The sequence below is a fragment of the Myodes glareolus genome, chromosome 24 (genome assembly GCF_982192425.1).
Source record: "Myodes glareolus chromosome 24, mMyoGla1.1, whole genome shotgun sequence".
NCBI lineage: Eukaryota > Metazoa > Chordata > Mammalia > Rodentia > Cricetidae > Myodes > Myodes glareolus.
Genome location: NC_142049.1, coordinates 17210837 through 17226143, shown reverse-complemented (window position 1 = coordinate 17226143; position 15307 = coordinate 17210837). Strand labels below are relative to the sequence as shown.

Genomic DNA, 15307 nt, shown 5'->3' with positions numbered 1-15307 from the left:
TAGGGGTGTAACTCGGGAGAAGAGTCCTTGCTTGTTTCAGGGCTCTGAGTTCAATCCCCAGTGCCATCAAGAAAAAAACAAAAGTTAAGTCATATGTGGTATTCCATTCTTCAACTATTATGAGAAATGGCACAGTTGAAACAGCAAGTAGATGGGGCTGGAGAGATGGCTTCATGGTTAGGAGCACTGGCCGCCTTGTGCAGGACCCAGGTTCAATTCCTAGCACCCACATGGTGGCTCAGCCATGCATAGATCAGTGCCAGAGGATTCAGTACCCTCTTCTGACACATTAATGATGCACATACAGACAATGCAGACAAAACACTCGTACACACAAAGTAAAATAAATAAATCTTTAAAAAGAAAGAAATAATAGGAAAATTTTGAGAAAGAATTCCCTTATTAGATTCACCTGGAATTTAGAGTCTTGACTTCTTTACTAGAATACCAAGCCAATAGAGGTTTGATAGAGATATGTTAAGAGTCCCATGTCCTAATCAATCTTTATGGCTTTCACCTTTTTAAGTCATCATTAAAAAGTTGAACAGTATCTCTTCTCCATCAGATCTTCAAAAGTTGTAACACCAGTTACAGTATGTATGATCCTAGACCCTTTTCTGTGTATACCTAAAACAGACTTCGGCAGTTTATGTTTGCTCATAACAGACCCACATCTACATGAACTTTAAAAATAACTTCATCCTAGCTGGGCACGTGCACATCCCTGTAAACTTGGTGTAAGGAGCTGAAGTGTGAGGATCGTTGCATGGCCAACCCAACTACATAGAAATTCTTGTTTACAAAGAAGCAATAGACTTAAGCTGCCATACTTACTATTCTGAATTTCAGAACCCTCATTGTATACACAAGTCTCCCGTGTGTGGTTTCAAACCCTCATTAGTTGGGTGTGTGATTTCACTGTTGCTGTTTTTGTTTTGTGTGTTCATGGTGCTTCTTATTTTGGATTACTGCTCTGTTGTGAAAGTGTCTTTGGAACATATGCTTTAGTGCATTTTTGCTATGGATCTCTCTGAATTGCAAAGGTCAGAGAATTTCAGGTTGAACTTTTATCTTGAACGAATGCCTGTGTTGATCATCCTCATTTCTCATTTCCAGGAGAATTCTCACCTTGTTTCTGCACAGCCATCACTCCCAAGGAAAGACACAGGTCAAGGTGTGTTTTGTGTTTTCAACACCTATTCACTGGATTGGCAAATTTATTTTGATTGGATGTATTTAATGTAAGTTACAGCTCCATATCAACACTGGTTTAAAAAGTACATCCAAATCCTTGTTTGGGGGGAATGAGATAGTTCATATAGCCTTAAATTAAAATACTGCATCATGTAAATTGCTGAGTTAAAATATTTTAAAATGTCATTATCGTGGAATCCAAAATTAGGAAAAGAAAAGAAAGAAAAAGAGTGATGGAGGTAATGAGACTGTTTTAGACAAAAGGAATTTAACATGCTAGTCAAAATGCACTCCGTGGTCTTGCTTGGATCTTAAGTTAATTTTTTTTCTTTCTTTTTTGCAATTAAAATATAATTATATCACTTTTCCCCTTCCTTTTCCACTCTCTAGTCCTGCTCATGAGCCTTCCCCTCCCTTTGGAAATCATGGTTTCTTTTTCTTTGTTATTGTTACATATATGTATGTGGAGTACAAACCTAAACATATAAATATACAAACTTCTCGGTCTGTTTAGTGTTGCTTATAAGTCTATGATTTCAGGACTGACCATCTAATATTAGATAACCAATTAGGGGTTTATACCTGCTGAAAGACTATTTCTCTGAAGTTAATATATTTTTGTTTGTGTTTTTGTTTTGTTTTGTTTTGTTTTAAAATAGACTCTTACTAGTTAGTTCTGGCTGCCTGGCACTTAATATGTGAACCAGCCTGGCCTCTGGAGCCAGAGAGCTGTCTTACCTTGACTCCCTAGTGCTAACAGATAGAAACATTTAATAAATTTATAAGTAAAGATACTAAATTAATTGTTTAAAAAATACTTCCCACAAAGAAAAGTTGAAGATTAGATTAGATGATGGCTTCGCTGCTGAATTGTACTCAGCATTTAAAATAAACACACTAGCTTGTATTATTTCAGTTGATATTTCTAGACAGTTTGTTGAAGAATGAATTACATTGAATAATGATGCTGAGATAACTGTATATCTGTGAACAAAAGAATGATATGGGACCTCTACCTCATTGAAAATTCCGTATAAAAACTTTTGAAACCTGTAAGGTCAGTAGTTTTGAGATCCCTGAGAAGAGTACCATTCAGGGGAATCATTTCAATACTTAGCGTTACAGAGTGGCTTCCTTAAGCAGCTCTGTGTTTGGATCCCGTGTCAATTTACACCAACATATTGCTTTTTATCTCTTTGTCCCCCTCCCCTCAATGCTCTTAGAAGTGACCAAAGTCCGAAGAAATCTCTTCAATGAGGAAATGCTTTCTCCTTCAAAGCGGGGGCTGAAGCGGGGACTGCCTCGCAGCCATTCTGTATCAACCCTGGAGTGTCTGCACCACAAACAGAACGGCTTCAAGAAGACCAAAAGTAGCACTTTTCAAGGTACCCACAAACACAGTTGGTAACAAACTTGCTGGTAACATTGTTTCTACTTTTATTCCCAAATTAGTAATCTGAGTCTTTCTGCTCTTTTCTGGATTAGTTTAGCTAACGGTTTGCTAGTTTTGTTATCTTTTGGAGAAACTTGAACTTTTTCTTCATTGACTTTCTAGCCTCGCTTACTCTGGCTTTAGTTTCTTGGTTTTTTTCTTTCTTAAAAAATTTTGTCATTGGTTTTGTTTTAAGACAGAGCTTCTATTTGTAGGGTGTAGGCAATAAGTTGTCTCTTTGGGCTCATCCTTCTTGGAGTACATTAAACTTGAAAAGTTAGGTTCGTGTCTTTCATCTGATTGAGGATGTTTTTTAACAATTCCTTCAGAAACGTTTTCTGCCACTTTTTTCCACCTAGAATTCTCATGATTCATATGGTGACATACATGATGGTACAGTGTACACGGGTGCCTCAGTCCTTAATATTTCTTTTTCTTTTTTCTGGTTAGGCTGTTTGGTCAGGCTGTTTAATTTTGGAAGCCTTATTTTTCATATTCACTGATTATTCTGCCTGCTAAGATGTGTGGTTGAATTCCTTTACAGAGTTTCTTATTGCATCTGTATTTTGTTGTTGAGTCAGTTTCATTTAACCTAGGCTGGTCTCAAGCTTGCTATATTACTAAGACCTTTGATTTCTTTCTTTCTTCTCTTTTTTTATCCAAATTATTTTTACCTTTTGGAAATGTTTCAATTAAAATATAATTACATCATTTTTTTGCCCCTCCAATCCCTTACTCCCTTTTAGATTCATGGTCTTCTTTTATTTTTTTAATTATTACTGTTAAACACACACATGTAAGTAGATATGTGTATGCCTATGTATGCACATAAATCTATAAATACAACTTGCTGAGTCCATTTAGTGTTGCTTGTGTATGTATGAGTTTAGGGCTGAACACTTGGTATTAGATAACCCCTCAACTCGATTTGTAGGGGTTATCCTCTTTGGGGGGTATTTAATTCTCCCTCTCTCTCAGTCATTAGTTGCCCGTAGTTCTTTGTCTAGGCCTAGACAAAGAATCTATGAGATTATGTTAGCATGTCTGCTGATGTCAGTGTCCAGTTTTTATTTAGGCATCCAAATTGTTGAAGTACAATGTATGTAGCTTCTCTGTCATTTGCGGCAGATTTTCTTTCTTTTTTTTTTTTAAAGATTTATTTATTTATTATGTATACAACATTCTGCCTCCATGTATGCCTGCACAGCAGAAGAGGATGACAGATCTCATTACAGATGGCTGTGAGCCACCATGTGGTTGCTGGGAATTGAACTCAGGACCTCTGGAAGAGCAGCCAGTGCTCTTAACCTCTGAGCCATCTCTTCAGCCCCCTTGCGTCAGATTTTCTGTCTCCTGGCTCTTATAAATCTTTTGCCCCCTCTTTGGTGATGTTTCCCAAGCCTCAGGTCTGCAGTTTGTGTTGTGGATATACTAATTTGGGCAAAATACCCCACAATCAGTTGCTCTCGGCATTTTGGCCAGTTATGGCTTTTTGTATTGGTCTCCATTAGCTGCAAAGAGATGCCCCTTTGATAAGAGGTGAATGCTATACTTACCTATGGGTATAAGGATAGATATTTAGAAGGCAGGTAGGGATTATACTAGTTTAGTAAAGTAGTAGGCTGTCCCCTAAGACCCGTGATCTCATTAGCCATAGATGGTTAGGTTTCTCTACCAGACCTGGGTTCCCTATTGTTGACTAGGACTTAAGTCTAACTAGACAGCTGTTGGTTACTTACTGCCAAGACAGGTGCCGCTATTACATCTTTAGGGATATTTTGCCAGGCTGCTCACTGTTACAGTTTATAGGCTTCACAACCGATTAGGATCGTGGGTTACCTCCTTCCTTTGGCAGCTTTCATGGCAACTTCCAGTGCAATAAAAAGCTAGTCCTCAGAAAGGAGGCTTCTGGGTCAGATCCAGTTCAAATCCTTAAGTCTTGTGTCCAAAATATCTAAGTGGCACAGCTTCACATATTATATATATGCACATACACAAATACTTTATATAGAATTTTAAGTAAGTATATAATAATATGATTTCTGTGGCTTTTCAATCATCCTTAATATTATTTATCCCCCTTCCTTCCCTCTCCTGTATTGATCTCTCTCCTTCCCTCATTCTTAATTAAAGACCCTCCCTGTTTTTTAGTTTCTCCCTTTATATCAGTTCTGTTGCTCCTGTTTCTACCTCCTGAGTACTGGAATTTGCTGCATATGCCTCCTGGTTTTGTTTAGTGCTATTGATTGAATTCAGGACCTCCTATGTACAAGGTAGAAATTCTTCCAACTGAGCTATACCCCTACTTCTGGATATACTTTTTAGCTACAGAATTCCCTTTGATACTTTATATTGCTTGCTGACATTTTTATGTTAGTTATGTATTTCCCAGTTTCCTTAATTTTTGTAACCTGTGGGTTCATAAACTCATTGGCCATATTGAGACTCCAGGGTGTAGGCTACTTTAGGGGTTGTTTTTGCCAACTTCTTTTTTCCTGTGAATAGGCCATAATTTAATGTTCCTTTGTATGCCTTTTGATTTTTGTTATGAACTCGCTGTTCAACAAATTATAATGTAAAAACATTTCTTGTTAGGAGTGACACTGCAGTTCTGTCTTTTATCTTTGTGTATAGTAATGATTTGCTGAAGATTTTTATAAATATCTGGATATGAAAAGGATTGGAAAAAGCTATGCCTTTCCCTTTAAATCTACTACTAGAGGGCTAGAGAGGTGACTGATAGTTTATAGCACTTCCTGCTTTTCCAGAGGACCCATATCCATGCTGGGTGGCTTACTACTACCTTTAACCCCAGCTCCAGGAAGTTCTGATGCCTCTGGCCACCACCAGCAACTGCACTCTCTCTCTCTCTCTCTCTCACACACATACACACACACACACACACAAGCACTTAAAAATTAACAATCAAAAATCAATCAGTCTTTTTTTTTTTTTTAAATATTTATTTATTTATTATGTATACAATATTCTGTCTGTGTGTATGTCTGCAGGCCAGAAGAGGGCACCAGGACCTCATTACAGATGGTTGTGAACCACCATGTGGTTGCCGGGAATTGAACTCAGGACCTTTGGAAGAGCAGGCAATGCTCTTAACCACTGAGCCATCTCTCCAGCCCCCTCAATCAGTCTATTGATAGATGCTGTGGAAAAAGCCGCTGCTGTTTGAGAGGCCCAATGTCTATAGCCATCCCACATCGATTTGTATTATATCTTACATCAGCTTCGTTTTTTGTTTGTTTGTTTGTTTGTTTTTGAAATAAGGTCACACTGGCCTTGGCCAGTGTGCAGCTTGCTGTGCAGACCAGGCTGGCCTCAAACTCACAGAGATCCACCTGCTTCTGCCTCCTGAGTGCTGGGACCGGCTTGTATCAAGCCGGCTTGTGTCGTTTTTAATCAGTGCTGAAGACTATTCTGATGAGCCCTGAAGGTATAGGATCTAGCTCAGTTTAACATCTTCTCTAGCCTGTAATAAGCCCCTCATAAGTTCAGACTGCTCCCTTTCCCTTGCTGCTGCCTGTGAGGGTTAAGTGAGATTTATAGTTTACACTGTTTTTGCATCTTAGGTTATCACAAACTGCTGACTAATAGTGTGGCCGAGACCCCAGTCCATAAGCAAATCTCCAGGCGACTGCTCCACAGACAAATCAAGGGCAGGTGAGTGACAACCCAGTCCAGACCCCATCAGGCCACCTTCAGTACCGTCCCACAGGCGGCTCTTTCTTGGCTAATTCTTTACGTTGTTGCTTATATTTTACTGACAGTAGAGTAATGTGCACTGTTCCACTCTGGCTTCTCTCACTGGTTGTAAGTAATTATTCTGAGATTTATGCACACTGCTTGTATCAGTTTGTCCCTTTTTTATTATTAAGTAGTATTCTATTAAATGGATCTTCTGCAGTCACCTGCTAACATGGGGAAAGGTGGGTCCTTTTTCCTGCCAGGCAAGGCTGGAAAGCCAAGTTAGCCTTTGCTGTGCAGTATGAGGGCTGGCTTGTTGGGGTTTCTGTCCCTCCCAGTACCCCAACAGCCGGCAAGCAACAAAGAAAATCACACACAAGACTCCATAAGGTTATAAACTGATTGGCCCATTAGGTCAGGCTTCTTATTAGTCCTTGTAACTTATATTAATCCATTGTCATTATCTATGTTAGCCATAATGGCTCAGTACCTTTTCCAGCGGGGGCAGCTTACATGTTGCTTCTTCAGTAATCTGGGCAGGAATAGTGGCGGAGGGAACTTCTGCTTCCAGAATACTCCCAGTCTCTTTGCTCCACCCCTACTTCCTGTCTGGCTTTCCCGCCTATACTGCCTGCCTGGCCAATCAGTGTTTTATTAAAATATGATTGACAGAATACAGATAATTCTCCCGCACCATTGCTGAGAGAGGTACATCCCGGGATTGTGTTTTTTGTAGTCACTAGTTGGACTAGGATAATTGCCGCCCCTTTCCATAAGAGAGCCATCTCTCTTGGGAGTAAATTTTGTCTCGACCTTTTAGTATCTGTTGTCAGCTTCTACAACACCCAGTCTGAGATATAAGCAGCAAATAAAGCCCAGGGAGCTCACTGCGCCTCCTTTCAGATCCCTGTTGGACTCTTTCCTCCCACAGTTCATTAAGAACAGGGAAAAAATACATCTACTACATATTATCACAACTCCGCCTGGACATTGTATACAGATTTTACACACTTGTGAAGGTGACAGGGGAATTTGTGAGAGTGAGAGTCAGAAGTCCTTGGTGAGCTGACGACTGTTAAAGTTCTTCATAAACACGCCTACTCCCCACTGTGACTTTACAATGTTTAGCTGTACTTTCTTTAAAATACATTAATGGAATTAATTTAAAAAAATCTTCTATTTTAAAACTAATTTTGACATTGTCAAAATATGTTCCACACCCGAGTAGTGGTGGTGCACGCCTTTAATCCCAGCACTCGGGAGGCAGAGGCAGGCAGATCTTTCTGAGTTCAAGGCCAGCCTGGTCTACAAAACAAGTTCCAGGACAGCCATAACTGTTAAACAGAGGAAACCCTGTCTCAAAGCAAAACAAAAAAGAGTACATAGTCTCTTACAGAGGACCTAAGTTCAATTCCCAGCCCCAGCACCCACATAGTGTAATTTGCAGCAATCTGTAACTCCAGAACACATTTTTTCTTATATCTTAAAAAATTCTAATCATTTCTATATATATGGAGCATAGCTTGATGGTGTATATTAGCTTATGCAAGATTCACAGTTCACTCCTCAGTTCTCACAGGGATGATAATTGTGAATGAGAGAGCTCACCAGTGCTAATATTGTCAAACTCAAGACTTTTGTTTGTAACTTTGCTGAGATATGTTCTGTCTTTACTGTGTTTTTGTTTTTGCGTTCTACTTTAATTGTGTGTGTATTTGTGGTGTCTGTGTGTATGTGTCTGTGTGTGTGTGTACACTTGCATGACAGAGAGCATGTGGAGGTTGAAGACAGTTTTTTTAGAGTTGGTTCTATCCTTCTATCCTGTGGCTCCTGGGGGTAGAAACACAAGCTGTTGGGCTTGGTGCAAGCACCTTCCTTGGTGAGCCTGAGTAAATCCCGAGTGCTGCTGACCTTCGGTGTTGTTGCTCTTCAAGGTCTTCTGATCCTGGTCCTGATATTCACGTAGTTGAAGAATCTCCTGAGAAAGAGGATGGTGAGCATGCTATTTACTCTTTTTGCATTCTACCTAGCTTCCACAAAGGCTGTTCTGTGTTTTTCACTCAGCATATCCTCAAATAGTTACAGAAACAGGGGTGGCTCTGGATCTAGCATACACATATATGAATGTTGCTTTACAGAAAATGTATTAAATTTTTTGGGAAGAAATAGAAATACTTTTACGTACTAGAAATTAGGGTTGGTGTGAGGATACAACTTCTATGTTATACAGAGTGCTGTGACTTATTTTAAAGTGTATCTTAATAAGGGCAGGTGTTCAAAAACCACTTTTTTTTAGAAATTTTTTCCTCCCTCCCTCTCTCCCTTCCTTCCTTCTTTTCGACAGGGTTTCTCTGTGTAGCAGCCCTGGCTGTCCTGGAACTAACTCTGTAGTCCAGGTTAGCCTCGAACTCACAGGCCTGCCTCTGCCTCCCGAGTGCTGGGATTAAAGGCGAGCGCCACCACTGCCCAGCTCAAAGACTACTTTCTTAAATTGTTTAAGTATTTGTGGCAGAAAAATGGCCTGATAATCCCAGTACTCAAAAATACTTTAAATACATTTTAGTGTGTCTTCTTCCTAGACAAAAGTATTATGTAATGTGCATATAGAAAACCTAAGTAAGCTGGGTGTGGTGGTGCATGACTTTAATTGCAGCTCCACCACTCTGTGCGCAGAGGCAGGTGGATCTTTGTGAGTTCAAGGCCAGCCTGGTCTACGTAGAAAGTTCCAAGGCAAGCAGAGGTACATAACAGATAAACTCCGTCTCTAAAAACAAACTTTTGTTTTATACAAAAGTCACACTATTTATACTTTTCGTTCTTTCTGTCACACTTGAGGTGGCAATTGATGAGACTTGTAAAGGAGGAAGCTCACGGTCAGTGTGTTCTACCACCTTGGTGGGACTGTGTATCAGCCTCTTGTACATTTTTCAGACATTCAGATGCCTCTAAAAGCCGTTGTTGAATCTGGTGTCCCAGACTGACACCCATGACACAAACACTGGGGAGGGAGGGGCTGAGTCTGAAGTCCTCCTGCTCACCAGCTCTGCTTCTGGGTTTGCAGAAACAAGTCTGAGACGAAGTCCTCGAATCAAACAGTTGTCGTTTAGCAGAACAAATTCTGGTTCCTTCTACTCTGTGTCTCAGCCAAAGTCTCGAAGTGTGCAAAGACTCCACTCATTCCAGCAGAAGTCAGGTAATGTGAGCCCGTCTCTCAAGCGAATGTTTCTGGGAAAGGGAATATGCAATTTGATATTTCTCAACGTTTGAGAAGTTAAGATTAGAAGTCAGTAATCGGTGATGGCTGTAGCCATTCCTCCTTGGGTTCCTACAGCTGGTCACCCACGCTGCTGCTGTAGGTGTCTCATTCACTCCTACACATAGCTGCCCATGTAGAGGGTGGGCACTATCAGTTTGTCTATTCTTCATTCTGTTTTCCATTTTTAGCTTGACTAATGTTTTTACATTTATACTAAACTATATTTATACTAAAAATAAGTTATTTCAGTTGCTTACATTTTCTAAAATAAGGTTAAAATCCAGGAAGACAGGGCTTACAGAGATGGCTTGGTAGTTAGGAACACTGATTACTCTTACAGAGGACTGGGGTTCCCAGTACTATATATTGCTAACACCTGTAATTCTAGTTCCAAAGGATCCAGTACTCTGTTGGGCTGCCTCAGGCACTGCATGCACATGGTGCACAGGCTTATAGACAAAACACCTATACACGTAATAAAATAAAAATAAATAATATCTCTCTTTTTTTTTTTTTTTTTAAATCCAGGAAGGTAGCGATCATTGCAGTTGTGCGAATCATCAGTGGGGATTCTCCACCCCAACTGCGCTAAACATTGTTTTTCTTGTTTAATCATGTTGGGAGTACTGGACATGGTGGCGCACACCTTTAATCCCAGCACTGGGAAGGCAGAGGCAGGTGGAGCTCTGCAAGGTTGAGGCCAACCTGATCTATGTAGTGAGTTCCAGCAAGTGCTACATAGAGAGACCCTGTCTTGACCCCACCCCTCAAAACATATTGCAAGGGCAAGTCTTGAGGAAGAATTAAATGTTGTTTTTGACTTGCAGACCAAAGAGAAAACTTTACAGTCCAAAATATTCAGTCTCCTAAAACACTTCTTTTTGGGGCACTATCTGAGGTAACCGGTTCCTCCAAGAAGGGTTCAGCCCGAATCAGGAAGTCATCAAGAAGCATGTTGGATTCTGAGATCTCTACAGCTTACCAGGTATAAAATTTCTTTAGTGTTTAAAATAGTACAGTCTTGGGGAACATAGAAACATGGCTGAAAGAAGCAGGTGTCTAGTAGAAAAGAAAACTGGGAATCTGTAGAGATAAAAGGTGTGGGTAGGTGTGGTGGTGCATGTTTTTAATACCAGCACTTGGGAGGCAGAGGCAGTCAGATCTCTGAGTTTGAAGTCAGATCAGTGAGTTCCAGGACAATCAAGGCTGTGTAAAGAAATCCTGTCTTTAAAAAAAAAAGGTTTGAGTGGCTGGGTTAAACCTCATGAATGGTTGCTGGGAATATGGGGGTTTAAAGTAGCAGGTCTGGGGGGTTGGAGAGATGGCTCAGTGGTTAAGAGCATTGCCTGCTCTTCCAAAGGTCTTGAGTTCAATTCCCAGCAACCACATGGTGGCTCACAACCATCTGTAATGAGATCTGGTGCCCTCTCTGGCCTGCAGGCACACATGTAGGCAGATATTGTATGCATAATAAATGAATAAATATTTTTTTAAAAAAAATTAAAGTAGCAGGTCTGGCCGAGTCATGGCAGTGAGGAGGAGATGGAGGCACGATTGTCTGCTCTGCTCCTTTGGCTGTGTCTACCACATGTATGATTACTGCAGAGACTTTTCTGGTTTCTGCTTCTTCCATCCAGTCCCACTTCACTGGCAGTTGCTCTTCGTGTCTCTCTCAGGACAAAGCCACTGAGTCAAGTCCTGCATGTCTTAGTACAGAAGTTTATGCTTGCCTCCATCCCCCATAGCCCTGCCTTCTTCAGTTCCACCTGGAGCATTTTTGCCATCCTCCATTTGAATCAAGCTGGTTTCTGCCATTTGGCCTTGCTAAAAGCAAAGTTCCCTGAGTTTTCCTAAAGCAGAACCTTTGTGTTCAGAAATCATCATTTTGTTTGAAAATCATTGAAACCACTTCACTGTTAGAGGATGCCCCAGGGCTACACGACCATGGCCACTCTCCCCAGGGCCATCTCCATGTTCTCATCGGTCCACCATGTCCATATGTGGGCCTGAGCCCTCCCTACTTGATGCTGTTGCTACTCAGACTGGACCTAGAAAGCTACTGGTTTTCATATTTCTGCTTTTGTTTGTATTGTTTTCTGTAAATCAAGTCTGTGCCCCTCCACACACACCCACTCCCTCTGCCCCACTTTCCCAGTCTCTGCCTTCCCTTGCAGATGCTCATTCTTTTTTTAATTAGTACTTATTTGTGTGTGTGTGTGTGTGTGTGTGTGTGTGTGTGTGTGTGTGTGTTATGTAAAGTGCTGTGCACATGTCATAGCCTGTGTGTGAAGGTCAGAGGGTAGCTCTGTGGAACTGGTTCTTTGTTCCTACCTTTATTGAGGGATCCAGGGATCAAACTTAGGCATGTATGGAAAGTATCTTTACTTACTGAGCCATCCTGTGGGCCTTCAGCTGAGCTACACAGCTCCCTCTGTGCTTTCTTCATGTCCCTACCAACTCACTGAACATGAAAACCAGTTAGCCTGGGCTTCCCCTGAAACAGACAGTCATGTATAGAAAGATGGACATTGACTGCCTTACCTTGTAGAATTTTTAGCTACACTGTTAACAAAAAAGAAGGAGATTTGGGGTTTGGGAGTAGCCTTTCTGAGACATCATTGTTGCTGTGTATATTCTGCTGCCCCCTACCCCGCCTTGACTGTAGGAAAAGTGTATCAGTAAAATCTGAGTAATGTTTGGGAGCAGGAAACAGATCACTACTTCTAATTTCCAACTTAAGACCATTCTTTCGGCTGACTTTAAATCTCCTGTTTGGTTTTCTAGAGGTCTAGAGATTATTAAGACTAATCTTTAGAGAATAGAGATTATAATATTCAAGCTCTGAAATGAACATTTTTATCTTTTCAGACTCCCAAAAAGAGTAACCAAAAATCTCCAAGCTTTCCTAAGACTACACCAAGAAAGTTCCCTCATACGGCACAGACTTCACTACGCACTCCAGAAAGACTACAAAACTCCCCTACAGAAATACCTCCGGCTGAGCGAGCCATTTCTGAGGCATCCTTAACAGACTCCCCACGCGGTTATAGCTCACCATTGGCATCAAAAGTCACTCCCCAAAAGAGAGCCTCCCCCGCAGCAGAAGAAACGTCTCCTCTCCTCATAGAGCTGCCCAGAACACCCAGTGGGGAAGGTGTCCAACCTCCTCGATGCTTGTCGGACTGTGCATGGCTACACTCAATGAATTCCAGTCCAAAGGACCTTTATTGTCCAGCATCCCCACCTCCCTTGACTGTCCAGTCCCAGAGTCAGTGTCTAAGCCCTGTAAGATATTCTTTCAGAACACCTCCACGTACAGCCCTCGCTGGCACACCTGAGCATCAGAGGCACCAACAGCTCCCTCTCCCCAGGACCTCTCAGGTACAGGAACCTGCACAGAAACTACAGGAGAAAGCCCTCAAAATCCCAAAGAAGCCAGCAGACTCCATTCATTCTTCCCCACCTCTTTCTCCAAAGGAACACTTTACTTCCGGATATGATGGTTCCCAGCTTAGGAAACCCTTGTCAGCCTCTCCTCCTACATCACCCAGCACAGCTCCATCTGTCTATTACTCTGTTCCTTCAACTCCTCCCAGAACCCCACAGAGAATGACCTCCCACCACATTCCCCCTTCTCCGCCATCAAAGCTTAGGAGACAATGGAGAAAGACCTCCAGTCCTCAGGACTTCCCAGAGTGCCAGCCTGGACCCTCTGCTGCTCCAGTGCTTGAGGCAGCTGCCAGCCCAGGGGCCATTGCAGGCTCTAGAGGACAGCAATCTCAATCTTCTGAAGGACAGAGCTGCCCGGGCACTGGTTTCAGGAATGTCTGGCAGGTATCCTCTCCTGTGCTCATTGCAGATGACACAGAGCACCATCCTCTGATTGAAGCCCAACTCCATAGCTTTGAGAGCCATGAGGTAAAAGGTGGCATCTTACCAGGGGAAGAAGGTGAGGGGCCGAAGAGCACACTTGCTGATGAGCCTCCCTCTGTGTCTGACCCTGGGATTCTTCCACCTGTCCCTTCCTCTGTGTCCAGCTCCCCTGAGCTGCTGGCCTACACCTGCATGGCAGACAGAAGGCAGAGCAAGACTGCTGCCCAGCAGGGGAGCCCACACACTTTGGAGGACACTGGCAGCCCTCAGACCTATGAGGTTGAGCTGGAGATGCAAACATCTGGCCTTCCCAAGCTCCGAATTAAAAAACTAGACCCTGGAGCTCTTCTGGAAGCAGAGGCTCCAGGAAAGGAAAGCCCTCTGGGAGAGGAGGGTTCCCTCCCTGCTCTCAGCATGCCCAAGGCCAGCAAGTCCTCCAGTACCTATTTGTCACCCCCTTGCCTCCGCCCCTCACACAGCACACCTGGCAAGAATGGGGGGCAGACCTTCATCTGCCAGTCTTGTACTCCCTCGCGTTGCCCGCCCAGTACCCCCTCTCCATTTCAAGCAGATGTCGGGGTTTCTTGGACACCATCCCCCAAGCAAAGTGGGAAGACCACTCCTGAAATTATCAAAGACTGGCCCCGAAGGAAGAGGGCGGTGGACTGCAGTGCTGGTCCCTGTGCTGGGAGAGGCGAGGCTAGTGCGGACTTCCTTGGGGCTGAGGGAAAGGAGCGAAGCCTTGAAGGTGACCTCCCTAAGGCTCTTGTCTTGGAGGATTTTGAACTAGAGGGGGTGTGTCAGTTGCCAGACCAGTCACCTCCCAAAGACAGTGAGTCTAAGGCTGAAGAAGCCTTCTCCTGGGGACAGTTTGGGCTAGGCTCCAGAAAGAGACACCAGTCTGCCCAGGAAGAAGCTGAATACGACGTCAAAAGGGTCTGTGATTCCGTGAGTGAAGACCCCCAAGCTAGCCAGCACAGAGAGTGGTCTCCACACTGGAGTGCACCACCACTCTGCTCTGTAGGGGAAGACGAGGTGTTTGTTTCTGGTGAGTGTAGTTTTCAAACCAACATGTATGTTTTCTCTTGGGCAGGGTGGTGAGGAGGTGTTTGGAGCTGTGGATCACCTGGAGTCTTGTGGGCCTACACTTAACCTTGTGGCCTCTCCTTAGGCTCCACCCCACCCTCTGGCTGCATGGTACGGAGCAGCCTCTCTGCCAGTAGTCTGCAGGCCCTGACTCAGTCTCCGCTGCTGTTCCAGGGAAGAACACCATCCTCTCACAGCAAGGACACCAGAGGTAACCTGCTGTTAAAGGTCCCAGTGCTTACCAGGGCAGGGCTTTCCTGCGAGTGACGTGCAGGATTCTTGAGAGTGCAGAGTGTGGGAAGGTGGTTTTGACCCTGCAGTGTCGTGTGCCTTTCCCAGAGACTTCATGATAGAACTTGGGGCACCTGAAGAGAAACCTGCAAAATTTTACCAAACTAATTCAGATGCTGGGAGTGGTGCTGGTCTGTAGTCTTGGGCTCTGACTAGTGAAACGGCTTGGGCAACACAAGTGACAGTGATCAGCCACTTTCTCCCAGTAGGTTTATGTCCACATTTCCTTCACATTCCTTCCCATTCATCACTAGTAAGTTCTGTCGTCCTCTGCCATCGGACCCTAGGTTTCCCGCCTTCTGACCCTTATGTAAAAGCACAAGATCCAGCTACTCAAGACACTGGTTAGAAACATTTGCAGTGAGGGACTTGGGTAGCTCTCTTCTCACAAAACATTTCAGCCATGCAAAGTAACAAACTCCTCTAATCTGACCTAAAAGAAAGACTTATGTGTGGACACACGTTCGGGCACTTTG

At 43.0% G+C, this 15307-nt stretch overlaps 1 protein-coding gene across 1 annotated transcript in view; it reads left to right on the top strand.

Moving 5' to 3' along the window:
* The window catches only part of Ticrr (TOPBP1 interacting checkpoint and replication regulator), a 37910-nt gene that overhangs the window by 20939 nt on the left and 1664 nt on the right, over nucleotides 1-15307 (top strand). The window contains exons 14-21 of the mRNA XM_048434885.3: nucleotides 1117-1174; nucleotides 2418-2579; nucleotides 6211-6301; nucleotides 8260-8318; nucleotides 9387-9518; nucleotides 10409-10566; nucleotides 12450-14502; nucleotides 14626-14751. Coding sequence (XP_048290842.3) covers nucleotides 1117-1174; nucleotides 2418-2579; nucleotides 6211-6301; nucleotides 8260-8318; nucleotides 9387-9518; nucleotides 10409-10566; nucleotides 12450-14502; nucleotides 14626-14751 — 2839 coding nt within the window. The remainder of the gene's footprint in view (nucleotides 1-1116; nucleotides 1175-2417; nucleotides 2580-6210; nucleotides 6302-8259; nucleotides 8319-9386; nucleotides 9519-10408; nucleotides 10567-12449; nucleotides 14503-14625; nucleotides 14752-15307) is intronic.